General features: G+C 46.2%; 3 protein-coding genes across 3 annotated transcripts; all 3 read right to left on the bottom strand.

The window, feature by feature from the left end:
* Nucleotides 1-152: 152 nt before the first annotated feature.
* On the bottom strand, nucleotides 153-2,293 carry N7508_006291 (putative flavin-binding monooxygenase; the record flags this gene model as incomplete). The annotated part of the gene is made up of 5 exons (XM_058464357.1): nucleotides 153-314; nucleotides 372-825; nucleotides 896-1,431; nucleotides 1,505-1,611; nucleotides 1,678-2,293. The coding sequence occupies 5 exons, from the start codon at nucleotides 2,291-2,293 to the stop codon at nucleotides 153-155; spliced, it is 1,875 nt and encodes a 624-aa protein (XP_058318210.1).
* Nucleotides 2,294-2,949: 656 nt separating this feature from the next.
* On the bottom strand, nucleotides 2,950-5,676 carry N7508_006290 (uncharacterized protein; the record flags this gene model as incomplete). Its single annotated transcript, XM_058464356.1, has 5 exons — nucleotides 2,950-4,064; nucleotides 4,095-4,424; nucleotides 4,449-4,952; nucleotides 5,006-5,501; nucleotides 5,560-5,676. The coding sequence occupies 5 exons, from the start codon at nucleotides 5,674-5,676 to the stop codon at nucleotides 2,950-2,952; spliced, it is 2,562 nt and encodes an 853-aa protein (XP_058318209.1).
* A 13,488-nt stretch (nucleotides 5,677-19,164) lies between these two features.
* N7508_006289 (uncharacterized protein) lies at nucleotides 19,165-19,674 on the bottom strand (the record flags this gene model as incomplete). Its single annotated transcript, XM_058464355.1, has 1 exon — nucleotides 19,165-19,674. One exon carries the CDS (start codon nucleotides 19,672-19,674, stop codon nucleotides 19,165-19,167), a length of 510 nt encoding a protein of 169 aa, XP_058318208.1.
* Nucleotides 19,675-24,251: the final 4,577 nt, after the last annotated feature.

The raw sequence follows: 24,251 nt of genomic DNA, 5'->3' as shown, positions 1-24,251 counted from the left end.
GCCGTAAATACTAGCTATAGTAATTCAAGAAGATTGCGGTTTCAGCTAGATCAGGCTTTGTGGATTAATTTTTTTATTTTTCATTACTAGCTCACAGTTGATCACAGAATAAGTAAAGTCTGTCATAGCACCATTTCTAACAGCATATATCCCTAGATCTTGGTCTCTCGATTCAAACTCTGCTGTCTGACCCCGGAAGACAGACCGGTCTCGACAGCCTTAATCTGAAGCGCAATGAACTTGGAGTAAACACGGCACAACGCAAGATTTCCTCCATGGTACCAGAAGCCCGGGTGACCGCTGGGACGCCACATCTAATAAGTGGATTAGCAAACAAAAAGTGCAAACAAAGCGATACTATGGAGACATACTGCTTGGACCTCGCCCTCAGCATCCAAATCCCAAACATCAGAGCATTTGTCTGCAACTTTATCACCCAAAACCTTGCGCACAGTCGTACGCATGTTATCATATCCAGTAGCGAGAACGACCATATCAGCAGGCAGAGAGTCACCATCTGCTAGCCGTAGCTCATGGTTGCTGAAACCATTGATACCGCCGGGGCTGTGCTTTATCTTGATCTTTCCGTCAATGATGAGCTGGCTGCATCCAACATCAATATAGTAGCCGCCACCGCGGGTGAAGTATGCGCGTGCAATACCCGCACCATCGGGACCAAAATCGAGTTGGAAGCCGGCGTGGCGGAGTCCATCTAGAGTTTCTTTCTCGGCTTCTGCGATGCGCTTCGTCATGTGCACGCTCAAGGCGAGTTGGACGGGCCAGGGGAGACTTTCTGTAGCGATGTCGCATTCTTCGGTTGGAGGTCTATCGGATTGTGTTAGTGTCATGTGAATGTCATTAAATCATCGAGGTAGAGCCGCAAAACAGAACATACCCGCCATCCTCGTGCATGCCTTTGTGCATCATGAAGACACCCTTATCAGCAGTCAAGACGTATGTACCACTGCGCTGCAGCATAGTAACATCTGCCCCATTCTCGTAATAGTTCTGCGCGATATCGTGACCACTGTTCCCAGTTCCGACAACAATTACCTTCTTTCCTCGGACATCTGACTCCGAAGCATCACGGTGCTGACTGCCGTGATACACCTTACCCTGGAAGGACTCCTGTTCCGGGAACGAGGGAATATGTGCCTCGCCGGAGTGGCCAGTACACCAAACGATATGGCGAGGGTGCAATGTCCGTTGAGAGCCATCACCACGAGCAACAACTACTGTCCACTTTGCAGTGGGGTCATCATAGTCCGCTGAGACGACGGAAGTCTTCACCCAGACGTTCAACTCCATGATACTTGCATATGCTTCGAACCAGTCGCCCAATTTGTCCTTTGGTGTAAACTGCGGCCAGTTCTGTGGGAAGGGGAGGTAGGCCATGTGTGTGAATTCGGCTGGATCGTGGGTAACAAGTGTCTGCAAGACGCGGATAAGTATACCAGTCGATTCTTTTTGTTCCAACGCCTTCATCCGCTCTGATATTACGCACCCTGTACCGATTACGCCAGCTGTCACCAACGCGGTCATTCTTATCAACGATCAAACACGAGATCCCGATACTCTGCAAACGCGCACCCATATTCAATCCAGCTTGACCTATTCAAATATCAGCCTTAAGCAATCCTTAATCAAAAAAAAAAATCAAAAAAAAAAATCACTCACCAGCACCAACAACCAAAGTAGTAGGCTCCTCATCCAAAAACTCCTTCTGTCTCTCCCTCCTCTCAATCCAAGTCCCCCCAGCCAACCCACCAGGCATAGACTCGGTCGTTCCCTCAACCCTCCTCTTCCCCAAGGGCTCAGGAGCATCTTTCAACTCTTGCAACGAAGTATAAACAGCATAAGCCCTCCAAGCATCGTCAGCACCCTGCGTCAGTCGCATCATACCAGTTCCAGTCCCAACAGCACTCTCGAAGAAGAAAATTGAAGAAACCCAGCTCAGACCGTCAACTACTTGTTCCAGGCGTGGCTGAAATTGACCGTTATCTTGCAGGCGGAAGCCGTGTAGCTTTGCTTTATTCTGGTGCTTCCTGAGGAAGTCTGCGATTTGAGGTGTACCGTTTACTGTGCGCATGTCCCAGTCCAATGCCAGCATGTCGCGCCACCAGGATTCAGAGTGGAAGAGGCCTGCGAGATTCAGGGAAGCTGGGCTCGAGAGCTGGGTTGACAAAGCTGACAGCCATTGTTGGGCGATTGTGCGCGCGTCGATGGAGGTGCTTGGCGGTGTTGTTGGGAGTTGGATTATGTGTGGATTTCCCCCTGTTAATGTTGTAGCCATTTCGGAGAGCTCGTTGTATTAGATATGGGCGTTGTAGTCGTGGTCAATGGAGGTAGACGTTGCGATAGTATACTTCGCGTAACAGCTGAATTATTCTGCGTCGTGCACTGGTTCCTTCCGCATTTTATATCCCTCTCCCCTTCCATTGCTCCATTTTGCCGGTGGTCACTGGCAACTCAAGCGAACCCCACGGTGCATCTCCGACGTGGAGCAACAAACGTCACAACGGACTCCTCCCCGAAGTATGTGGGGAGGCCGGGGAAATGGCTGCCGAGACTGTTCAGGCAGGTTGGCCGGGATGATTGTCGCCTGAAAGGGAAAAGTTGGCGATCGCTCCTGGATTATTTCTACTTCTGGCAGATTCAGGCACTTTTACTCTTTGTGGATACGCCACGTGGTTGATTATACTTGTTGGGTCGCGATGGTGCAGAATTGCAATGTCAAGAGTTACTAGTAGCTGGAGGCTTTCAGTTTATATTTCCTGATCAAGTGAAGTGGACGAGGAACTTATCATCATGAATAATTATATATTTTGGTAACAAATTCACGGGAACGAATGCCTAAGATGCCCCCACGCACAAGGTAAAAGCTCCAAAACTTGGGCACTTATGGAAATCATACCGAGACCGATTGCTGACACTATCAGCTTCATGATCTTACTGGTCGGCAGGAGGAGTATATGTGATCCCAAAATTGACCGTTCGCACAGTATCATAATCAACCGGGCTAGTACGGTTACCAAAGATCTTCAACGCACGCACAACCATAGAGTAATTTCCTGGCGCGACATACGATCCAATTGCTAATGCGCCCATCCAGGATGTGGGGCTGGGACCGGTAACGCCATCGGTACTTCTGGGAAGTGCTGTCTGAGGAGCATACACGGGGAGGATAGCTTGGCTATTGGCGGGCTTGACACCTACCAGGAGCAGATCCGTTCCCATGGAGAGCTGAGTATTGAAGATGGGGTAGCTTGTGTTGGCGCGGTCTGCCGAGTCATGCTCGCCCGGAACGACGAACTGGTGGTTGGCCTGGATGGATTTTTGGGTGCTGCTGTCGACGAGGAGGTTGCTGCCTTGGGTGGTATCGAGGGTGGCAACACCCAGGTAGGGAACCGAGAAGGAATCCTCTGTGCTGGTCCCGTTGAAAGTGATGTATCCGCTGTAGACGGGAATGCGACGGGCGACGAGTCCCTTGGGCGGGGTGGCAGTCACCTTCAACACAGCTGAGCCACCGGCGGCCACACGCACACTGGATGAGCTGAAGCTGAGCGAGGCACCTTCAGTGGTGCGGTCCACGAAATTGCCGAGCTTGTTCTCCTGAGGGATAGAGCTGTTGTCGGATAATGCGTAGACAGAAGCGGCACCCACGTGGTTGACTGAGTAGACACGCGATTCAAATCCAGTGTTGTTGATGCGGATGTATGCCGGCGCGATATGCTCGGTGTCATTGAATGCGATGGTGCTCAGATTGAACTTGGTGGTAGCGTGCACAAGCTTGTAGGCATCAATGAGACCACCTCCCTGCTGTGTAACGGAGGCCAGGAAGGGCGAGGCTCTAACGCCATCATGGAAGACATTCGGGTTGGCAGTGGAGGACAATTCTGACTTGATTTCGGCAGGTGTCACCTTGCCCTTGCCACGAGCCTCCATCAGGAGAGCAATGCAACCAGCAACGTAGGGAGTGGCCATCGAAGTACCAGTATCAATAGCGTAATTGCCTTCAAGCACCGGCCATGTCGAAAGCATGAAGCCACCGACTCCCGAAACAGCTGTCACAGGAAGAAGTTAGTTGCTGGGACCCCACTGGCTGAAGTCGCTGACTTGACTTCCAGATTGAGGGTTTTTCTCATTGGCGAAGAAAGTCTTGGAATTCTTTTGGCTGGTCATGTGCAGAGTAATGTTGGCTCCAGATGCGGCCAGTTTCACCCAGTTTGCGCCAGTCTGAGGAGAGACCATTCCCAAGCCAACCAGACCGGGATCCTGAACGGGGAGCTCATAGGTGCCTGGTACATTGTAGTAAAACAGAATGTTCTTAGCACCGACCTTGACTGCATTGGCCTGCTGCTGACTTCCCTTGCAGCCACCGTAGCGAATCAGGACGATTTTGTCGGAGAGATTAGGGTGGTCTGCTGTTCACGGCTCGCAAGAATCACCAACGACGGACGCATTCAGGCTGCTGGGGTAGAGTGGGGAGGTGCCATTCTTGAAATCGAAAGTACCCGCGAGCTGCCATCCGAATTCCTTGGTGGTATTGCGGGTAGAATAGGCAGCTCCAGTGAGCAACAGGGGGCTATACAAATTGTTGAAGGATCCGATGCCGATGCCGGCGGAGTTGTCGATACCGTTCGAGGCTAGGAACATACCCAGGCTTCCATCATTACCACTTGCAATAAATGACGGAAGGCCAGCCTCGGCCAGCTGCTGGATCAGTTGTCCCCATGGTTCGTCGCTCCAGCCCTTGTACGTGCCGAAGGACGCAGAAATGATGTCTGCTTTGTCCTCATAGGCCGTCTTGAAGGCGGCAGTGACAATATCCGTACCGGTGTTTACTGACCGCGTTCCGAGGACCTTGTAGTGACCCAAAGTGACATTAGGGGCAACTCCAGTGAAGTTATAGGGATTGGGCTGGGCAGCGATCAGTCCAGAGACATGAGTTCCTGAACGCCGACAGCCAAAGAATCGTATAGCGCAATCCTTAATGTAAACGTACCGTGTCCACTGTAGCCTTCCCATGGATCAGTGTTGTTGTCAAGGAAGTTGAAACCGAACTCAATCAGACAGCCCTTGCCAAAGCAACCTCCGAGAGCGGGATGCTTGTAGTCAACGCCAGAGTCGACTACTGCGACGCGAATGCCTGTTCCGAGGTATCCCTGCTGGCGCAACTTGTCAACTCCAGTCGTCATGTGTGGGTAATCATTGCCTTCGTGACCTGCCGTGTCACGGCGGCGGATGTGAGAGACAGGACTACGTCGCCCAGGGGCGCCATGGGCAACACTCGACACGTCGCGTTGGGAATGCTGCAGCTCCCGGACTGGGGAGACCTTCTTGACTGCAGGCCAGGATGAGATTTCCTTGACGATGGCAATTTCACTCTTGTCATCAAGAAGATTAAAGGAGCCGCCATGGAAGAGAGCGAACGACAAGTCAAGGTTGAGAGTGGCAGGGATCCCATGGGCATTCAATGTGGAAAGGAAGCCCACCGACGACTATATAAGTTAGCAAATCCATAGGTATCGCTGTGACAGCAATTAGATTCTAACTAACAACCTTGGAATCAGCAAACTCGACAATGTATTTCTGGGCAATCGGGTCGCCATGTCCTGCCAAAGCCACTGGCAGGGTTGCAAAGAAGGCGCCCAGCCATGACCAAACAGGGGCCATATTGAGACTGTTTAAAGAAATGGCTGGATTCAAAAGATCCGAAAAGAACGACTTGAAAATAAATCAAGGGGTGACTATGAAAGATAACGAATAACAAAGTGAAAACCCCCTACTGTCCCATATATACGAGGGTAACTAACTGCATTGCTTCAAGGACTCTGCATGCGCTAAGATCTCGTATTTTTGATCGGCAAAGATAGTGGTCGATCTTCTTCGATTCAGGCCGGCGGATCAAGCCATGGTGGAAGGGTCTTCGTCTGAATGGTTCCCCGGAGATTAGGCCACTGATCACATCCATCTCGGCACGGCACGGCTGAAATGTAGATGTCTCTAAAGCACACCATTTGCATGTGGTATATCAATAAAGCCACAATGGGAGCATTTGTTATGAAGAGGAATAGGCTAGAATACTTCCACCTTACAAAGCTCAAACATCGGCCTTCATTCTTAACTCTTGTGTGACTTTTCCCTTCGGTTCCGGTATCGTGGTAACCGTGGGCTGCCAAGCAAAAGGTTCTCTTCTCAAGGGGTACGGGATAATATTTTATTGGATCCAATAATGGGCAGCAGGGAATCGTGAGGGCTCCAATTCAATGCGCACAGTGCAGAAGTGCCTATAATGAGGTTCATGGGTCCTTTCATGCTCGTAGACTGATACAATCTGCATGGTACGTATTCATGGTCCTGGTCCACATCTCAAGTATATTTTGGCTTAGGGCAGGATGGCTGACTCACTTTATGCTTCCGAGGTCGTTGTTACAATATCACAGGTTATCCAAGTGTGGGTTCGAATTTCCATTCTCTCCACTACTCAAATTCTCGATTGCAACTATCTCACTGTCTCATCCTAGTTTACCTTATTGCCATGAGCATCACTTCAAATCCCTGCCGGCAGACCATGTCCAAGACCAATGCTCACGATCCTGCTCAGTGCAGCTAACACAATTGTGCTCTAGCATTCTTCTGAATGATCTACCGTGGTTCGGGGAGAATAGGGCTCCTCCCATTCATGAAGGGCAGATCACGCAGTAGGATGTTTGCAGGAAGTGTTGAACAATTTTCATGAACCACAAAGCAAGCATAGTGCTTCCGCAGCGTTTACGCAGTATCTGTAGCCTACATGCCGCTTTGATGATATGCCAGGAGACGGAACACACGGTTGGAATACAGAGCAACGAATGGATGGGACCACCTTTCTTCGAACAAAATTATGAAAAAGTGAGTTGATGCACGGATAACGCTATCAGAAAGCTTAACCGGCGTTGGCTCGTTACTGAGCTGCGCCGGCCTCGATTAGATCATAAGAATTACAGCTAGAATAGGACCTGTGGGATTGACGCCGAAAATGACCGCTTTTGAGGCTAGAAACGGCTGCCTTTCCATCCGTCACTTTGGACGTCTAGCCGCCCCTTGTCCGCCCACTGCCCTGTAACACCACTACTCTGCACCCGCCTAGCACTGTTAGTCATCCTCCGGTCCTGATATTGACGCTCGACTTATATAGTTGTTCCCCTCATTTCTACTAGCGACCAAAACGGCGCCGGAAATGGCTCCCCTTTAGCTAAATCTAAGTCCCCTCTCTTTTCGCCCTATCTAGCTAAGCCTATATAAATATATCGTCTTCCGTTCCTTCCGGTGTCCTCGCAACTAGACTTCCGCAGAACCCAGCTCAACCCGGGCCCAACCCGGGCTGGGTTGGGTTCTGGGCCGGGTTCTCCAACCCAGTACTGGGCCCGGGTCGGGATTTCTGGCCTAGTGCTGGGCCCAGGCCCCTAGCTGGGTTCATAAACAATGCAAATATGTCAAGACTCGTGACTACATAACTTGTGCAGTTTTTGGCTGTATTTTTGGGTATTTGACTTGTAAGTAAGGCCTCTTTCTATAATCACTATTTAATTTAATTGTACGTTTAATAGATTCCTAAGGCTATAGGGCTACAATTCTAACGGCTGTCAGAAAATAGGGTTATTAAGCTATATTGCTAGTTTTTTTGACGGCTATTAGAATATAGGGTTATTTCGAGGCTTTTTTGAAGATCTATGAATTAGAGAGCTTTAATCGATTAACTAACTAATAGTACTCGAATATATTATTATCGCAATTCTTTCGCTTCTATCCTTGTCAGGACCCTCGACTACTTATGTTGGTACCTGAGGCACGAGTGGTGCCTCAGGAATCGTGGCAGTATAGTACTGCTCACCGCCCGGAAGCTGGGCCAGCCTGTATTTAGTTCATCCCCGCTGACCCTGGGAAGGGTCAGCGTTCAGTCTCTTCTACAATAGAACCATATTGTACTGCACGTCAGCTGAGGCTTCTACTTCGCTTACCTAACTAAACCGGAGACTCTGCGTGGTCTCACACTTTTATCTAGGCAAAAGAATCCTAAGGGGTATTTATATTCAAGAAAATGATAGATATATGATTTTAGATAGAATAGACTAGATTATAGACCGTAATTAGCTGATAAGACCCACTCTACTTAGATCTATGCGGTCTTAGACCGCGGGGACCGTATAAAGACCGCAAGGACCGTATAAGGACCGCAAGGACCGCATAAGGACCGCTAATAGACCGCCAAAAGACCGCAAGGACCGCCAAAAGACCACGAGGACTATATAGAGACTATATAAGGACCGCTAATAGACCGCCAAAAGACCGTAAGAACCGGTAGAACTTATTAGATCCTATTAGACCTTGACATTTCCCATGGGACGCCTCCCATGGGACTGTCCATGGGAATTCCCATGGGACTAATTTTGGTCCCATGGGAGTGGGTCCATGGGACTAAACATCTATGGGAAATTCCCATGGCGGGACTAGACTCCCGTGGGAACTCCTATGGGAGTTATGGGAATTCCCATGGGACTGTAAACAATGCAAACATGAGCTATCTCGTGACTTATATGAATTATGCATTTCTTGGCGGTTCTGAACGGTATTTCATTTACAATAGCTTTTTCTAAACGATAGATGATTTTGGACCAAGTAAAATTTGGATTCTTATATATATACAAAATCTTTATCTTCTCGCCTTGGCCGCTTCTGACCTCGATTTCTTGTTGCTATCCTTGTCTGTGTATCATTTCCTACCGCGGGTTGGTTCTCCTTATTCTCCTTATTCTCCTTAGTATCTGATATAGACGTAGTGCTCTTTCGTCTCTTTCCAAGGACGCGTTCACTTAGTATTTGAATAACTGGTTGGGCTTGTGTCTCGCTACTTGGCTCTTCCTTATCGTCACTAATCGTAGTTAGGATTTCCTATAGAAGCTCTTCCTCCCTATTCTCCTTATTGGCCTGCTTCTCTTCACGAGTATAGCCTTTATCACCTAATCCAATTTCGTCTTGTTTTATCTGGAAGTTCGAGATATAGCGAAACATTATTAGATCCTGGATAGTAGAAGCTTGAAGGGAGCCACGCCGATAATAGTATATATCACGGGCGGAGTTGAAAAGGCGCTTAACGCTAGCCCTTGTGGTAGGAATTGAGAAAATATCCCGTGCTAGACTAGTAAGTGTAGGATATTGGTGTTGGTGAGAGCGCTAATAGTTATAGGGGTTAAGATCTTTCTGTCGTCCTATATAGAAGGTTAGACTATAAGCTTTGAAGCACCGAAGCGGGTATTTATACCAATATTTAGATAATCACTAAGCTCACTTTCAAAGCCGGATCTCTGGGGCTGATTTTGTAGAGATCGATCCTCGTTGAACAAAGCATCAAAATGACTCGCTGGTTGACTTAAAGTATCTAGTGGCGAGGGTAGCGAGGGTAGTAGAGGAGACTCTTGCTGATATTTAATTAGATACCGCCGTAGAGATTCTTTATACCTCCGACGCTATTCATAGTTATTGTTAGCCTAGTCTTTCTCTGAGAAGAATTCGAGCTTATGTTCTGGGGCAAGAATTGTCCTAATCGCGAAGAGATGGCTATGAACTTGCTCTGTCTTATTGTAGTAGATAGATAACTTCTCCTTTCCTGCATAAAGGGCGTGGAGCATTGCTTTTTTCTAAGCTACCCTTTTCCGTTGAAGCTGACGAATTGACTTCTCAAAATACTCAAAGAGTACGTTGTATACCTTGAAGATATTGTAGATTGTGATATCTTTGATTTTTGATAGACCGGTTGTCTATTTGTAGAATGGCTGTGTGATTTGGAGAAGGTAATCGATCTGTCGCCATTCTTCTGAATCTAGTTTGAACCGAGGCTGGTTATGCTCGATATAGTATTTATCGAAGATCGATATAAGACGTTTTGCTCGTCTTAACATAAGAAATGTTGAGTTCTAGCGAGTTCGAACATCTTGTATTGGAATTAGCTTCGGCTCTTGTACTTAAAGGTTGAGAAAAGTATTACGGCGTTAGGGACTAGCATTAATAAAGATAGCAAGGCCACGAATCTATATATGATATATTAGAGAATGATACCACGAATGGGTTTATTGAGATTTACCTTTAAAAGTGTGTACGAAATCCCTTGCTGTTGTTGGATAGCGCGGAGTGACTGCTCTTGATCTTCTGACTATTGGCGGTCGGTCGTGTCATTTTTTGGGTCAACCTTTATTGAACCAAGGAGATTACGTAGGCTGAGTTGAATAATATGCGCGAGGCAAGGAATCCGGACGATTGGTGTTTGATTAGGCATTTTAAGAGAGTTAATCGAATGTTGGATACTCTTAACTATAGTAGTGTTATTCGACGCATTATTAGTGGTTACTGCTAATACCCGATTAACAATACTATGCTTTTGGAGTAGTGCAAAAACCGTAGCACCAAGATTAGCACTAGAGTGTATTCTATATAATGGCTCGAATCCGAGAAGGACTTCACGAAACTTCTAGTCACAATCAAGAAAGTACCTAGTGATAGCTATAAACGCCTGTTGGAATAGTGATGTCTAGCAATTAAGCGCGATTGAGAGTTTTGCGCCTTGCGGTAGTGCCGATAGAACCTTTTCCTGGTCCTCCTTTACTATCGTGTGAAGTCGACGTCGTGTAGTTTTAGGTGAAAGTAGTTTAGGCTTTGAAGGGCAAAGCTGGGCTTCTGCAATTAAATCTTCAAAATCATGATGCGCGAGGAATTGGAATGGAAGCGAGGATTTTGCAATCAATGTAACTTGTATACGTTCCTACCGATCGATATCGAAGACCTTGCTTTTATTCGGGGTATATTGAGCCTATGGATAGAGATAATCATTTAGTAGTGGTTCTGAATAAGTAGGTAGTAGATTATTTATACCGCTGATTCCAACGATGTTTGGATATTCTGTTGCCTTGAGTTCTTCTTGGAAGTACGCTGATATAGGCCTGCTGCTCTATGACGCTTTATAGAATTGGTCCTATTTGAGGTTGACTGAGGATGTGGAAATGTCTTTCCACACTTCCGATATAAAACCTTTGGCTCACCGGTAATGAAATGGGCGACTTGGTCAAAATCGTCCTAAGTATCTGAGGTACGTTTCGTATCCTAGCGAATCTGTTTCTATGTCTCCTCTGCTTGTGTTTGTACCCACTATTGAACGAATTCGTCTTTATTTATTTCGGTTCGGATCACCCAGAATTGCTTGTTCGGAGGCCCGCTACGCTCGAGAGCGAGAGGAGCGGAAATAGGGGTAATAAATTGAGACCTAGGTAAAGAGGTAGAAGTTCGCTGGCTATCAAAGGGTTCGTATACAAGGGATTGGTCATCTGAAAAGAGTAAGGTAAGATTAGGCGTATCGCTTAGGAGCTGCGAGAAAGGGCTAGTATTAGAAGACTGACTTAATTCAGATATATTGGCGTGAATGTAAGAACGTGAAGGATTATCTTACCAAGTAGAAATCGTAGTATGCGACCGTAGAAGATGCGACAGGGGTATAGTCTCGGACTAAGAGAAGTGTTTAGATCTATTATACAATAAGTAACTACCCTATAGTAGACGACAGTCTAATTGGTAGATTGGATAGGATTTCCTATTAGTCCCGTGGGAATTCCTATTAGTCCCGTGGGAATTCCCATAGAACTCCTGTTAGTCCTATAGGAAATTTTTACAGTCTAATTATCCGCTAACCATAACACCACAGAGTTTAAAATCAATGTTTTAAGTACTAGATCTTATAACCAACCGTAAGCCGCTATCTAGGGCTGTATATAAAAGCTAGTAGTGAGTTGTAGAATAGTCGGATATAGATATCTCTATTACTCTATTAGGCAGAATAAAAAAGGCCTTGGATTCTGAAGAAAGTCAAAATCCCACCTTGGATATATATATATCGTGGTGGTGAGACTACTACATACATTACACTACCCTTCCAACTTCCTCACTTTCTGACTTACCTCAGAAATAGAGGCTACAAATAGCAAGTTATATATTTTGATTTTTAGACTTAGATTAGAATACAAGGTGCCTTCTACAATTAAAGGGAAATAGTTATGTTCGAGCCAGTGGCCCCTTGTTTTTCAATTTTTTTTGGTAGTTTATATCATTTTAGACTAGTTTTTCCGCAGCACCTATTAGTTATTTCCTAGAAGAAGAAATCAAGCGAGTCTTCTGTGCAAGAATCTGTATCGTGGGAATCTTCAAAAGAGGACCGGTCGTAGTCCGAGCCTAGATCGGAGAGGACGAGCTTCTCGAACGAAGAATAGGAGATAAGCCAATTATCAGAGGCCCTATCTCCACCAAAGTTAGCCTTGCGGGTCGATAGGTCATAGTCTTTTGATATATTGGGTGACTAGGTGCATAGACTGTTAGCTTTAGCGCCCTCTATAGCGCCATCTGTAGGAAAAGCACGCTTCTTGCCCCTAGTGCTTGGCGTAGTAGACTCGGTTGAGGTTCGGGAAGCTTTAGACGAGTGGATCGGCACCCGCGGGGAGACACTATTAACCTCTGTGTAGTTAGTGTCAAAACACTGGCGGTCGGTGAAATGCACTAGTCCTAGGTTGTGATAGTCCTCGAACTCGGTTCGCGCAGCATAGCTTGGAGCGACGCCTAGTATATCACGAAGAAGTATCTTAGATAGCCGGGGGACGTTTAGTAGTTCAGCTTCAAGCTGACTAGCCTATGTTGCTTGGTCGAGGGGAGCGGGATTGCTGTCTTCGTCGGCCGAATTTTCCTTAGGCTGTGGCGATACCCACTAACTAGGGGGACTTTGGGTTTTGTGATAGATCGCATTGTGGAGTGTCTCAACGTATACCGCTAGACTATCCCGGAATTGGGCCGCAATTTGAGGAAGAACCTTCTTAGTATAGTTTGCTTCGATCCACCTCTGGATAGTGTGGTCTTGGAATAGTAGCTAGGTAGTCTAGGGGGTAGACTGTCTAAGGCGATGAACGCGCCTAATAGTCTGAAAAAGGGAATTGTAGTTAAGCGCGGGCTTAAATAGAACAACTCGGCTGTATTTGTGATGTATATTTAGGCTAGTTGACCTATAATTGTACGTCGTTAGGAGGACTTGGGCCGTCGAGGCGGCTTCTATAAAGCGGGTTATAGCGGCCGTGCGTAGTTCAGTGGGCATACCTACGCGGATCTCCACAAAGTCGAGCGAAAGTGCGTTAAGGAACATTGATATAAGCCATATTGTCATAGGCTAGTTGCAAAACACTAAGAAGCGGGGGCGATCTCCCACTAGATTGAATGCACCCTCGGTGGCAAGAAGGTGTAATAGATAGCGTAGACGTGGGCTCTCGTGCGCGAGGTAGATGGCCTAGGCGGCACGACTAGTCGGCACTCGAGCACTGCGATCTTCACTTGTGCGTTCCTAGAACACTCCAAAACCATGGTCGGCACCCGTCGAAACATAGGTAGAAATGTCAGCCGATAGCGCGTTAGTAGGGTTATTGCGTAGAAATAGCTCTAGCTTGGGAGAAACGCTGAGGTGATATAGACGGCGGAAGATCGCCCAATCTATCGACTGGCCCGAATCCTGAGACTCCGGATTGCTGTCTTCGGGTTGAAAACTCTTAAGGCGCTTATGTAATAGATGATAGATCTTATTGTGGTTACGTTGCGCCTACGCGGTGTATCTTAGCTCTACCGTCTGTACGGTAAGCTCGGGAATCTCGGATCTAATATGTAAGGTAGCTCCGTTAGCACCGATCATCTATTCGCCTATCTCCCTGCGAAGGCAACTAAGACGAAGGATAATTGGGAGAACCCAATATCCCTCGGTCGGGGTGAGGTAGGACTTCGTAGCAATTGACACTAGTCCTTTCGGGCTTAGGAGATAGTATGGTCGCTGGGCCGCTAAGGCTAGAACCTCTTTCTCCTAAGACTATAGGCGATACTAGGAAAGAAGGTCGTCGTAGTGGTTGGGTGGAGCCGTAGGTGGAAGCTTCGCCGGGGTTTCTTTGATACTGGCCCACTCCTCCTTCCAGAGAAGGCTAAGGTATCCTGCGATATCTAGCGGCTTATTCTACATTGGAGTTGCCGTAAGAAACCAGATAGTATTGCGCTATAAGGCAGACACGCTCCGATGCTAGCGGGAAGAGATAGTTTTCACACGGTGTCCTTTATCGCAGATCACGCGTTCAAAGTGGAAATTCAATAGTGGCTGGAACTAACGGCGGACCTTCTTCTTCTAAGACTTTTCGAGAGCAGCCTCGGGATCTGATAAACCGGAGGTGTCGTTATCCTGTAGGACGGCAAGAACTTCAACTGCTTCTTGGCAGGCAGACATCATAGGTGGAGTCCCTAGTAGAGAGCTAGGTAGAGAACTAGGCACTTGGTCGTTATCTTTATCTGCAATGTCTAAGTCATCCTTATTCTAGTAGTCGTGGTCTAGCACCGCGGTATCCTTATTGTGATCCTGATTGACTCGCTTTGGAGTGGGTTTCGTGGTGCTATCCGGAAGTACCTCCACAAGTGTGCGTTTGGCCTATATGGTGTATGAACTAAGGATGATAGTGCGGCTAGTAGCGGAATCATTGGTATCTATCAAGGCGAGCTCTTCGCGGAGACGAGTAAGGGTATTCAGCGTCTGCTTTTTGCGTATAGTATCGCCTGTACGGCTAGTAAAACCGTGAAACACCTAGAGGGTAAACGCATTACCGAAGTGAGCTTGGATTTCGTTCGCCTATGTGTCGATTAACGAGGACGGCACTAGGATCAGAGTGGGTCGGAACGGAGCCGGATCGGCCTATGCGATTTGGTATTGGGAGGCCTACCACACGAGAGATAAGGCTATAAGTGTTTTGCCTAAGCCGCATATATCCGCTAGGATACCACCGGCCACTGGACTTGCTTCCTAGTCAAGCATCCACGATGTAGCCGTGACTTGCCAAGGCATAAGAGTCGTAGGAGGCACTCTATACGTGTTCGGGGGGGCGATAAAGCTATCACTATTGGAATTAATCGAGATATAGGCATAGGCGAGACTATCCGTGAAGCTTCGCGGGGTAGTAGAGACGGTAAGACTTGAGCGTTGTTAATAGACCTACTCGGGTAGATCTGGGATCTATAGGGGGCGATCGTTATGACTGGTCTTTAGCTGCCGGTCCCGGTAAGTGTGCTTCTCGGCGTTTTTATTGGCAATTTCGGCTAGTGCTTCGCTCGACGAGATTAGCTTGTTGGCGGAAGGGGTTTTTAGATTAGCTAGGAGGTCCGATACCTAGGAAGTCTTGGTAGAGGGAGCCTAGTAAAGAATATATTTCTGTGCCTATTTCCCCTTGGTGAGGGCGTGAATAAGGCTGTCATGGTTAGCGGGGATAAGTGGGGCTCGAGCCAATAAGCTTGTTGTGGGGTGAGCTAATACATAGGTAATACCAGTGAGTAGGGATAGGTAAGGGGCGCTGTCGAAAAGGGTTATATCGAGGAGGTCGATATCTAGTGGAAAGGTGTCTTCGGTGTTAACAGGATCTATTTGAATGCTATTAAGGACAATAGCGTTCTCCACACTTGATGTAGTAGCTATAGTAGCTACGGTGGAAGTCGTGCTAGTCTGAAGTTTGGGCACGGCTGATTGCGAAGACTAGGGTACCGTGTTAATGTAATTCTTGTTCTTCTTGATGTTGTTTGCAAAGAAAATAAGAGTCTTTTATGTATATAGAACCTCTTTGGCGTCAAACGAGAAGGGGGATTTAGTGACCTAGGATGCCTTGAATATATTGGTGTTGCGGGTGCGTATCAATCGAACAATCCACCAAAGTGTGCGAATCTCGAAGAGGCAGGACGTATCGACATTATGCTTTCTAACCGTGGGGCGCTGAGAGTCAGCGAGAGTAGGACTCTATTTTAGGGCATTATCAAAGGCGTGTTTGATAATAGAGAAGCGGATCTGCTTCTAGCCAGCGGAGAGATTTGGATGATTAAAGGAGTTGGCACGATTAGCGGCGAATTGATCGATGATATCGCGAGAGTGTTTGAAGTTTGGGTCGAGGCTATAGATTTTGTGCAGAGAGGCTATAGTTAGGAAACCATAACAACTAGCAAGCTTTGAGGCTGAATTCTCGATAGCCGTGATGAAATCAGGAGCATAGTTGATGTTACTAACTAGCTTGGAGCGGCGGGTTGAAGCTATGATAGTGTATAACGCGGGGAGATGTAAGAAGGGTGATTCTAGTGGTCAAATAATAGAACGGCGATGGTGTTAGTAGTAAGGATACTATGACGGTGTTAGTGATGATTCATAAAAAGCCTTGAATTCTGACGGCCGTCAAAGATATAGGCTGAGGGATATCAAAGGTAGATAGGTAGGAAATAGCCTTAATTTCTGACGTCCGTCAGAAATATAGGCTAAGAGGATACTAATGGTGGGTAGGTAGGAAATAGCCTTAAATTCTGACGGACGTCAAAAAGGTAGACTAAGAGGTATCAAAGGTAGGTGGGTAGAAAGAGCCTTAAATTCTAACGGACGTCACGTATAGTAGTGATAAGGGTGGGGAAAATAGAAGATAAGGTTTGAAAAGGGGGAGGACTTCGTATATATACCTTCTAATCTAGCACTTGTGAGGTTATTAACCTCTATAAGCTTACTTTCTGACGGACGTCAGAAAGTCTAGGTACGGGATGTTAGTCGATTTATGTCTTTAGTATAGTCTCTACACAAAAATATGTATATATATAGTATCCACAAAAGAAGTTTATTTAAGTTGGTTGCAGTGTGGTGTGCAATAAAACAGTGATAATATTAAAGACAATGTGTTAATAGTGCGATAAACTTGACCCTAACGACGATTTTGTAGTAGATTATAGAAGTTGGTCAAGTAGTTCTTGCCTTGGACCTTATCAACACGGAGCTTGACCTTGCGGAAAATATGATCCTCGTTATTCTAGAGATCGGCTAGGAGCCGGCGGCTCCGAGCCGCCGGTGCGGTTGACTAGAGTCTTGCCGCCTAGTAGCTCCTATTGAATTATAAAGAAGAGAGAATTAGAATAAGTGTTGTATTAGCCAATTTATATCGTTAGTGATATAATGATATTAGAGTAGGTTTACTTGATGCTTAGAAAAGCTTCACTTTCTGATTTAAATTGAAGTTTCTTTCATATGGATGTCTCTGTTTTAGCCCTCACTTTCTAAGATACGTTAGAAAATGTGATAGATTAGTATTAAGGATAGTTAGATAACGAATATTGATATTGGAATAGGTGTACTAGATGCTTATAAAAGCTTCGCTTTCTGATTTAAATTGAAGGTTACTAGGTATGATATCTCTATGTCAGCCCTCACTTTCTGAGGTAAGTTAGAAAGTGTGAAAAAAATAGGATCAAGGTGACGAATGTTTATATTAAATGATACTGAAGCTATACTAAATAATCACAAAATTATGGTCGGAATATATCAAAAATAATGAATACTTGGTTGGTTTGGATACTCGCTGAAACACCTTTAAATTACCGTATTCTATCATGATAACTCAGCGATTTATCCATTATTATTATGAAAATAATGTATAGATAGGAAATTTTTTTAGTCCTATGGGAGTCCCACGGGAATTCCTATGGCGGGACCAAATTTTTTTTTTACTCCCATGGGAGTGGGTCCACGGGACTAGACCTCTGTAGGAATTCCTATGGGACTAGATTTTCGCTAGTCCCATGGGAAATGTCAAGGTCTAGATCCTATAAATAATCTATATCTAACGCGTATTAATCGGCCTAAATGATAATAGCTATTAGATATCTAGTAGGAATATCAATAGTTTCTAGGCAATAGATAGGCTTAAATTCTGACGGCCGTTAGAAATCTAGGCTAGGGATATTAATAGTTATAACTCTTCCTAAGCGTACAAGTGCTCCTATATAGAAAATATATATATCTTTGTATGATCAGAAGTAAATTCTAAAATGTCAACCACAATAGTCCGAAATTGAAAGTTCATTGGTAATTAACTTAATACCAAGCTTTATGAAATCAGATACAAGGTAGTTTCAACTATTTTATTGATTGTTAGACCTGATTCATTATCAAAATTTGTGTAGATACCAAAACAGTGTTAAATAACAGTAAAAAACGTGGCTGAATAATCAGTTTATACGGCCAAACAAGGAAGGTCTTGGCATAATTATGAAATTGCGGGGGACCGCATAGGGGACCGCAAAGGACCACGGGGGACCGTGGTGCGGTCCTGACTACTTTGAAAAAAAAACCAAAGACCGCATGGTCCGGTCCCGGTTCTCAAAGTTGGGACCGGACCCGGTCCTTGCCGAGGTCACCTATGGACTAGAAGGCCACCAAACAACGGACGGTAACTACATTAACAACGGAAGCAGAGCTTCTTGGGCTCTCAGAAGCTAGTAAGCACCTTCAATGGTGGAGACGACTATTGCGGCATATTGGTTTCGATCCTTCTCACGTTATTAGCATTGAATACGACAATAAGAGAGCGATCAACTTGCTCACGTCTCAGGATGCTAGCTTCGACACCAAGCTTCGTCATATAGACATTCACCACCTATGGCTAAGATAGGAAGTGCAGAAAGGCCGGATTTCGATCCGATAGGTGCCTACTACCAGAATGGTAGCCGACGGCCTCACAAAATTGCTACCAAGACAGCAGCACGAGCGTTTTGTGAAAATGCTTCACTTGGTGGACATCAGCCACTTAGTGGATGCTGGAAAGACGCCAGGGAGAGGTTGACGGGCCAATTAGAGAACTCGCTGATTCATGAAGCTATTCCCAGTGGCAGCAAGCCAGCGACACTACGCTTGCTAAGGGGGTGTGTCAGTGCTGCATTCATGAATACGGATTGAGAACCGGAATTATAGTAACTCCGAATGAGCGGATTACTAAGGATGAGCATAGCATAAATAGCAAGAAATAGCAAGTAATAAAAGACAGAGATTTCAATGCCCTCATTGGCTGAGCAAGTTACGGAAGACAGCAAGTTCCGACAGATTACGATGAACTAATTCACGAGGCCATGAGACCTCTGATTGGCTAGATATTTCAATAAAACGTTTTTGCCAAGAAAGAGTTGTTTTTCAGTTACTCACATCTTTATTGATCTCCATGTCTACCATGAACATAGAAGTAAATTTGAGTTCTCTGAAAGAACGTCGCTCTACGGCCAGAGCCCAGGTCAATCCCGTCGCGCTTCAGACCCCATAATCTCCACGAGAGGGGACCCATGAATCAAAGTATCCGAGTTCGTCTTCGTCGGCTGATACAATTCTGTCGGGCCAGACTTTCGTTGCGGAGGTCGATAAGCCTGTTCAGTCGCTTGCTCAGCCCCAGTCATGGTCGGTTGGCGTCGCCTACTTCGTCGTCGCTCAGTGAGGGCCCAGGCCACACCACACAGCACCAAAACGCCCAGTGGAACGCCGACGCCGACGCCGACGCCAATTACTGCAGTGCTATTACGTGAAGGGGTTTCTCCGTTTCCTTCGTTTCCCCCCGTAGTATTGGTGGTTTTTGTTGTGGACGGGTCGAACCCACTGGCGGTAACATTAACCAGCGCGGCCCGACCGAATATCATATCTCCATCATCCAATACAAAGGGCGCATCTCCATTGGAGCATCTAGTAGCGTTATTATTTTCGCTTTGATAGCCGCAGCAGTAAGTTGCGCGGTTGTCGTTATTCAGCCCCATGCTGACAATCGGGGCGTTGGAGCCGGTCTGGTGATTTACTGTGCAGTGTCAGTCAGTCAAATTTGCGAATCAGTCTAGAGGTAGATATAAACCGACCGCAATAATAAGCGCAGAAACTTCCCCACCCAGAATCCGTGCAGGAACCGCGATACAACGTAAATGGTTGGGTGGTCGCACCGAGGCAGTATCCAGTGCTGAGACAAATTGCGCCCGTCGCACAGCAAAAAGTGGCATTATCGCTGCTACAAGGTACCGCGTTGGACGCGACTGTCCGGTCGGGATTGTAACATGTGGCATCAATTGGGGCAGCAAATATGAGGATCGCGGCTGCGGGGTAAAGAAATAGGAGAAGCATCTTTTCGCGATGGAAATACCTAGCGACGTCAGGGACGACTTTAGATTGGAAATAAAAGTGAATAGGGAAAGGGGGGGTTGATTATAAAGGAACTAATGTGATATCTGGTGCAGTTAATCGGGTGATAAGGCTTGCTCCTGTTGGTCCAGTTTCTCTTCTGTTGATGGTCCCTGTTGCTTGGCAGTCTTAGTATATAGACCTTTCGGTATGTTAGATAGTCCTAGACCAATATCAAAAACGGTACAGTCGACCCTTGACTAGAGGTTTCACTGACCCAAAGTTCGTAGAGGACCGGGTCTGCGATTTCGACTGGCAAGACAGGTCCAGCGATGCCGCTGTCCAGCGTGGCACCGTCTCCGCTACCTGGACTTGGAGATCGAATAAACGGATGTCAAAACCGCATTCTTGTACGGAAATATTGACCACGAGATCTACGTCGAACAGCCCTATCACATGACGGACGGCTCTCCAAGGGTCTGTAAACTTCACCGCTCCTAGAAAATAGTCCAGACTACACGTGCTCCCCGGATCAAAGGACCTCTTACCAAAGCATTGTCGGATCTCTGATGTATATTATGCTTGGAACCAGAGGGGACATCGCATACGCAGTTTCTATGGCGAGTAGATCTCTAGCAAATCCTGGGCCCTAGCACATAAAACTCGCCCGACGTATCCTACGGTACCTCAAGGGAACCAAGAACCTTAGACTCGCGTACAAGGGTCAGCTTCAGACGCTGAAAGGCTTCACAGACGCAGATTGAGGAGGACATCGTGACACGAGACGATCAACAGCTGGGTATCTCTTTAACATTGGAAGTGGAGCAATTAGTTGGCAATCGAAACGCCAGGGCGTCGTTGCCCTCTCAACCTGTGAAGCCGAGTTTCTAGGGCAGACACAAGCCACCAAAGAAGCAGTCTGGCTGAGACGACTTCTCAATGAATTGAATATGAACCAAGGAACAACCGCCACGATCATCTGCGGTGATAAACAAGGTACCATCGCTCTCCCCTCAAACCCACAATACCACTCCCGCACAAAACATATGGAAATCCAACGCAAGTGGCAGGGAGAGGTCCAGGACAGCGGATCAGTACAGCTCAATTATGTCCCAACCACAGAACAAATTGCTGATGGTTTCACCAAACCCCTGACTCGGGAAAGATTTGAGTGGTTTCGGAAAGGGCTTGGCATCGAGTGATCGCGACTCCATTTTTGCTTTGAACCAGGCCGAGGACAAAAGAATCAAAGTGTCCAAGAGCGTTAGTGATAGGAACTGCAGGTGATGCAGATCAACACGGCAAGAGAGTGGGTCTAGAACTGGATTCTGAGGGGTAAGTCACCGTTTAAAAAAAGGCCTCCGCCCGTTTCAACCTTCATGGTTATTCTCTTTCTTACTGTACCGGTCGCCTACAGACGCGGTCAAGATGCAGAGCCGTTCAATGCTGAGGCTCTACTATTTTCCCGCAAACAAATGTTTAGTGTTGGGGGGTCACAAAGCAGAGCATTTGGTCAAACACACTATGCTGGTGAGGTTATGTTAAACGCAATTAAATGAAGCAGCGTGGAATGTTACATGTATTACTGGAAACAGCCAAGTCCGGTAGTCGAGAATAGTGTCTGGGGACTGCGCGTGTATGCAGCGGAAAAGGCCTTTTGCACTCCACGTGGTTGGTTATTGTGAAGTGGCGTATGAGGAATACCCAAGTGGTAAAGTATTTCACATGCGAGCTGGACACCCCAAAACACCACAGTAAATGCGATAAATTACAAAATAGTACCACAACAACCATAGGTTATAGGGACTTATCCTTATAAACCAATATTTTTTAGGTGCTATCTAGACTCTTAGAGGAGTTTAATGAATTTCTATCCCTTCAAGATTGAGATATATATATCTCTAGCTTCGGGCAACGTAATTTTCGATACCGCAGCATTGTAGGCTTTAATTCTCTTCAAAATTAATATATAATGATAAAAAGCCTCATCAAAGGCTATTGGAAAATAACAAATCAAAATAAAACCGTGGCTGTTGAGATATCAGTGTAGAATATATCGCATTTACTATGGTGTTCTGGGTGTCCAGCTCGCATGTGAAATACATTAACGTAATTCCCGGCCGAGTGGCCATCCCGGTCGAGTGGCCACCTCAAAACACCATACTAAATCGGATAATTTACAACTTAATACCTTAACAGCGGTGGTATATAAGGATTCTGCCTTATGGCAGAACACTTTTTAGGTGATATCTAGCCTCTTCAAGGAGTTTAGGGGAATTTTATAACTTAGTGATCAAGATATATATATTTCTAGTTTTTAGCAATGTAATTTTCGGTAATTTTCGAAATAATAGTAATATAGCCTTCTACTCTCTTTCAAATTGACATATAGTGTACGTACGTCTTATGTATAAGTAACAATAAATAAGGAGCTAAAATTAAAAAGTGGTTGTTGAGATACTAAGTTGTAATTTTTCTCATTTAGTATGGTGTTTTGAGGTGGCCACTCGACCGGGATGGCCACTCGACCGGGAATTACGTTACTATGTGAATCGATGACCTAATTCAACTTTGGTTCGTACAGTATACTGCGGTGACACGCCGAGCACGAGGTACAGAGTACAGAGAAAGTACCCGCTTGAAACGCTGAGAGGAATGTAAGCTGATGTCAAGGGGGGAATGGAACGGCCCCCAATTCATAGTACCCAATCATTGTGTGATTTGAACCCTGCACAGCCTCGCTTATTGCCGCGTCGAACCTTTTCGGTCTTAGTAGTGTCACATGTGCACTCATAAAATGCCCCCTTCGCGTCCAACATTTAATTGCGGGGTGCTTCCTGCTTCTCGCTTCAATTTGAGGTTCAAAATTCATTACTCTTCAGGATCTACTGGGTTTAGCTCTTGAAATTGTACTTTGAAGGCTGCGTGGCTGAGTACATGTTGGGCCTTCATTTGGATCGGTATCACCATTGAATAGGGCTGCGGCTTTCTGTTCAAGGTTACATAGAAGGCCACACACCCTAAGGCAATACCATCAATCATTCTGAAAATTATCTCACCTAGCGTATGTATGATCAATTTTATGTGGTCGCATATAATACTAATAGTGATCCGCAAAAGCAGACAAAGATATCTGTTCTACAGAACACACTCTAGTCCATTGGTCTCACTGGCACCATTCAAAAGTTATGGGGCTGTAGATACCGCATCTAATAACCCCGATCGATTACTAGTACTCATGGACTGGCTAAGAAGAATATTTACGGGCAAGAGTGCAGACGATATCGCCGCAAGAAATAGGAGGAAACGACAAAGCAAAATCCACAGTCAACGAGTACGAGCGCGCGAAAAGGAATTAAGGCTGGCCCAAGATGGCGGTGGTGCGAAAAGAGCACGTCTATTTTGGGGCCCTCCGGGGGAAACATACAGCAATGAAAAACGGGGCAAACGACCTAAAGAGTTGCCTACTAGTGGACTTATGAGGACGACCCACTGATCTGCGGATTCTACTGTGCATGGCAAGGGAAATACGAAGAGTAAAATGGAGATCGATTAACCTACCGGGTGGGATGGGGCTTGCAATACGTATGAAGCATGGACGGTAATTGAGAGATATAATGGGAAAACGCCAGGATGATCCCTGCAAGGCAAGAGGATGCACACGAAAGACGACAAAAGCAAGACAGAAGCACGTGAACAGGAATCCAACCAAACACCAATGAGGAAGAATCGAGAGATATCATGAACTGGTGAAGCGCGCTGCGCACGCTGTGGCCCTGAAACGATGAGAAGGAAAGGAAGGAACAAGAAGTTAAAGTGATATTGTGTTGCTTGACTGATACTTGGAATGCAAGTGAGCATTGACCAATCAGGAGATAGGAAGTACCTGACTAATAGCCGCAACATCTTCAACTATCGTATTTTGATTGTGCAAGTATATCGGTATATGATGTTTTACGTGGTCGTTAAGAACGCCTCTCTAGAACTAGCGTGGTAGCCTGCGACGAGTGTGAGACCACGCAGAGTCTCTGGTTTGGCTTGGTAAGCGAAGTAGAAGCCTCAGCTGACGTGTGGTACAATAGGGTTCTATTGTAGGAGAGACTGAACGCTGACCCTTCCCAGGGTCAGCGGGGATGAACTAAATACAGGCTGGCCCAGCTTCCGGGCGGTGAGCAGTACTATACTGCCACGATTCCTGAGGCACCAACTCGTGCCTCAGGTACCA

The sequence above is a fragment of the Penicillium antarcticum genome (assembly GCF_028974205.1).
Source record: "Penicillium antarcticum strain IBT 31339 chromosome Unknown utg000006l_segment0_segment0, whole genome shotgun sequence".
NCBI lineage: Eukaryota > Fungi > Ascomycota > Eurotiomycetes > Eurotiales > Aspergillaceae > Penicillium > Penicillium antarcticum.
Note: the sequence above shows the minus strand (reverse complement) of the source record. Positions and strands in the feature narration are given on the sequence as shown.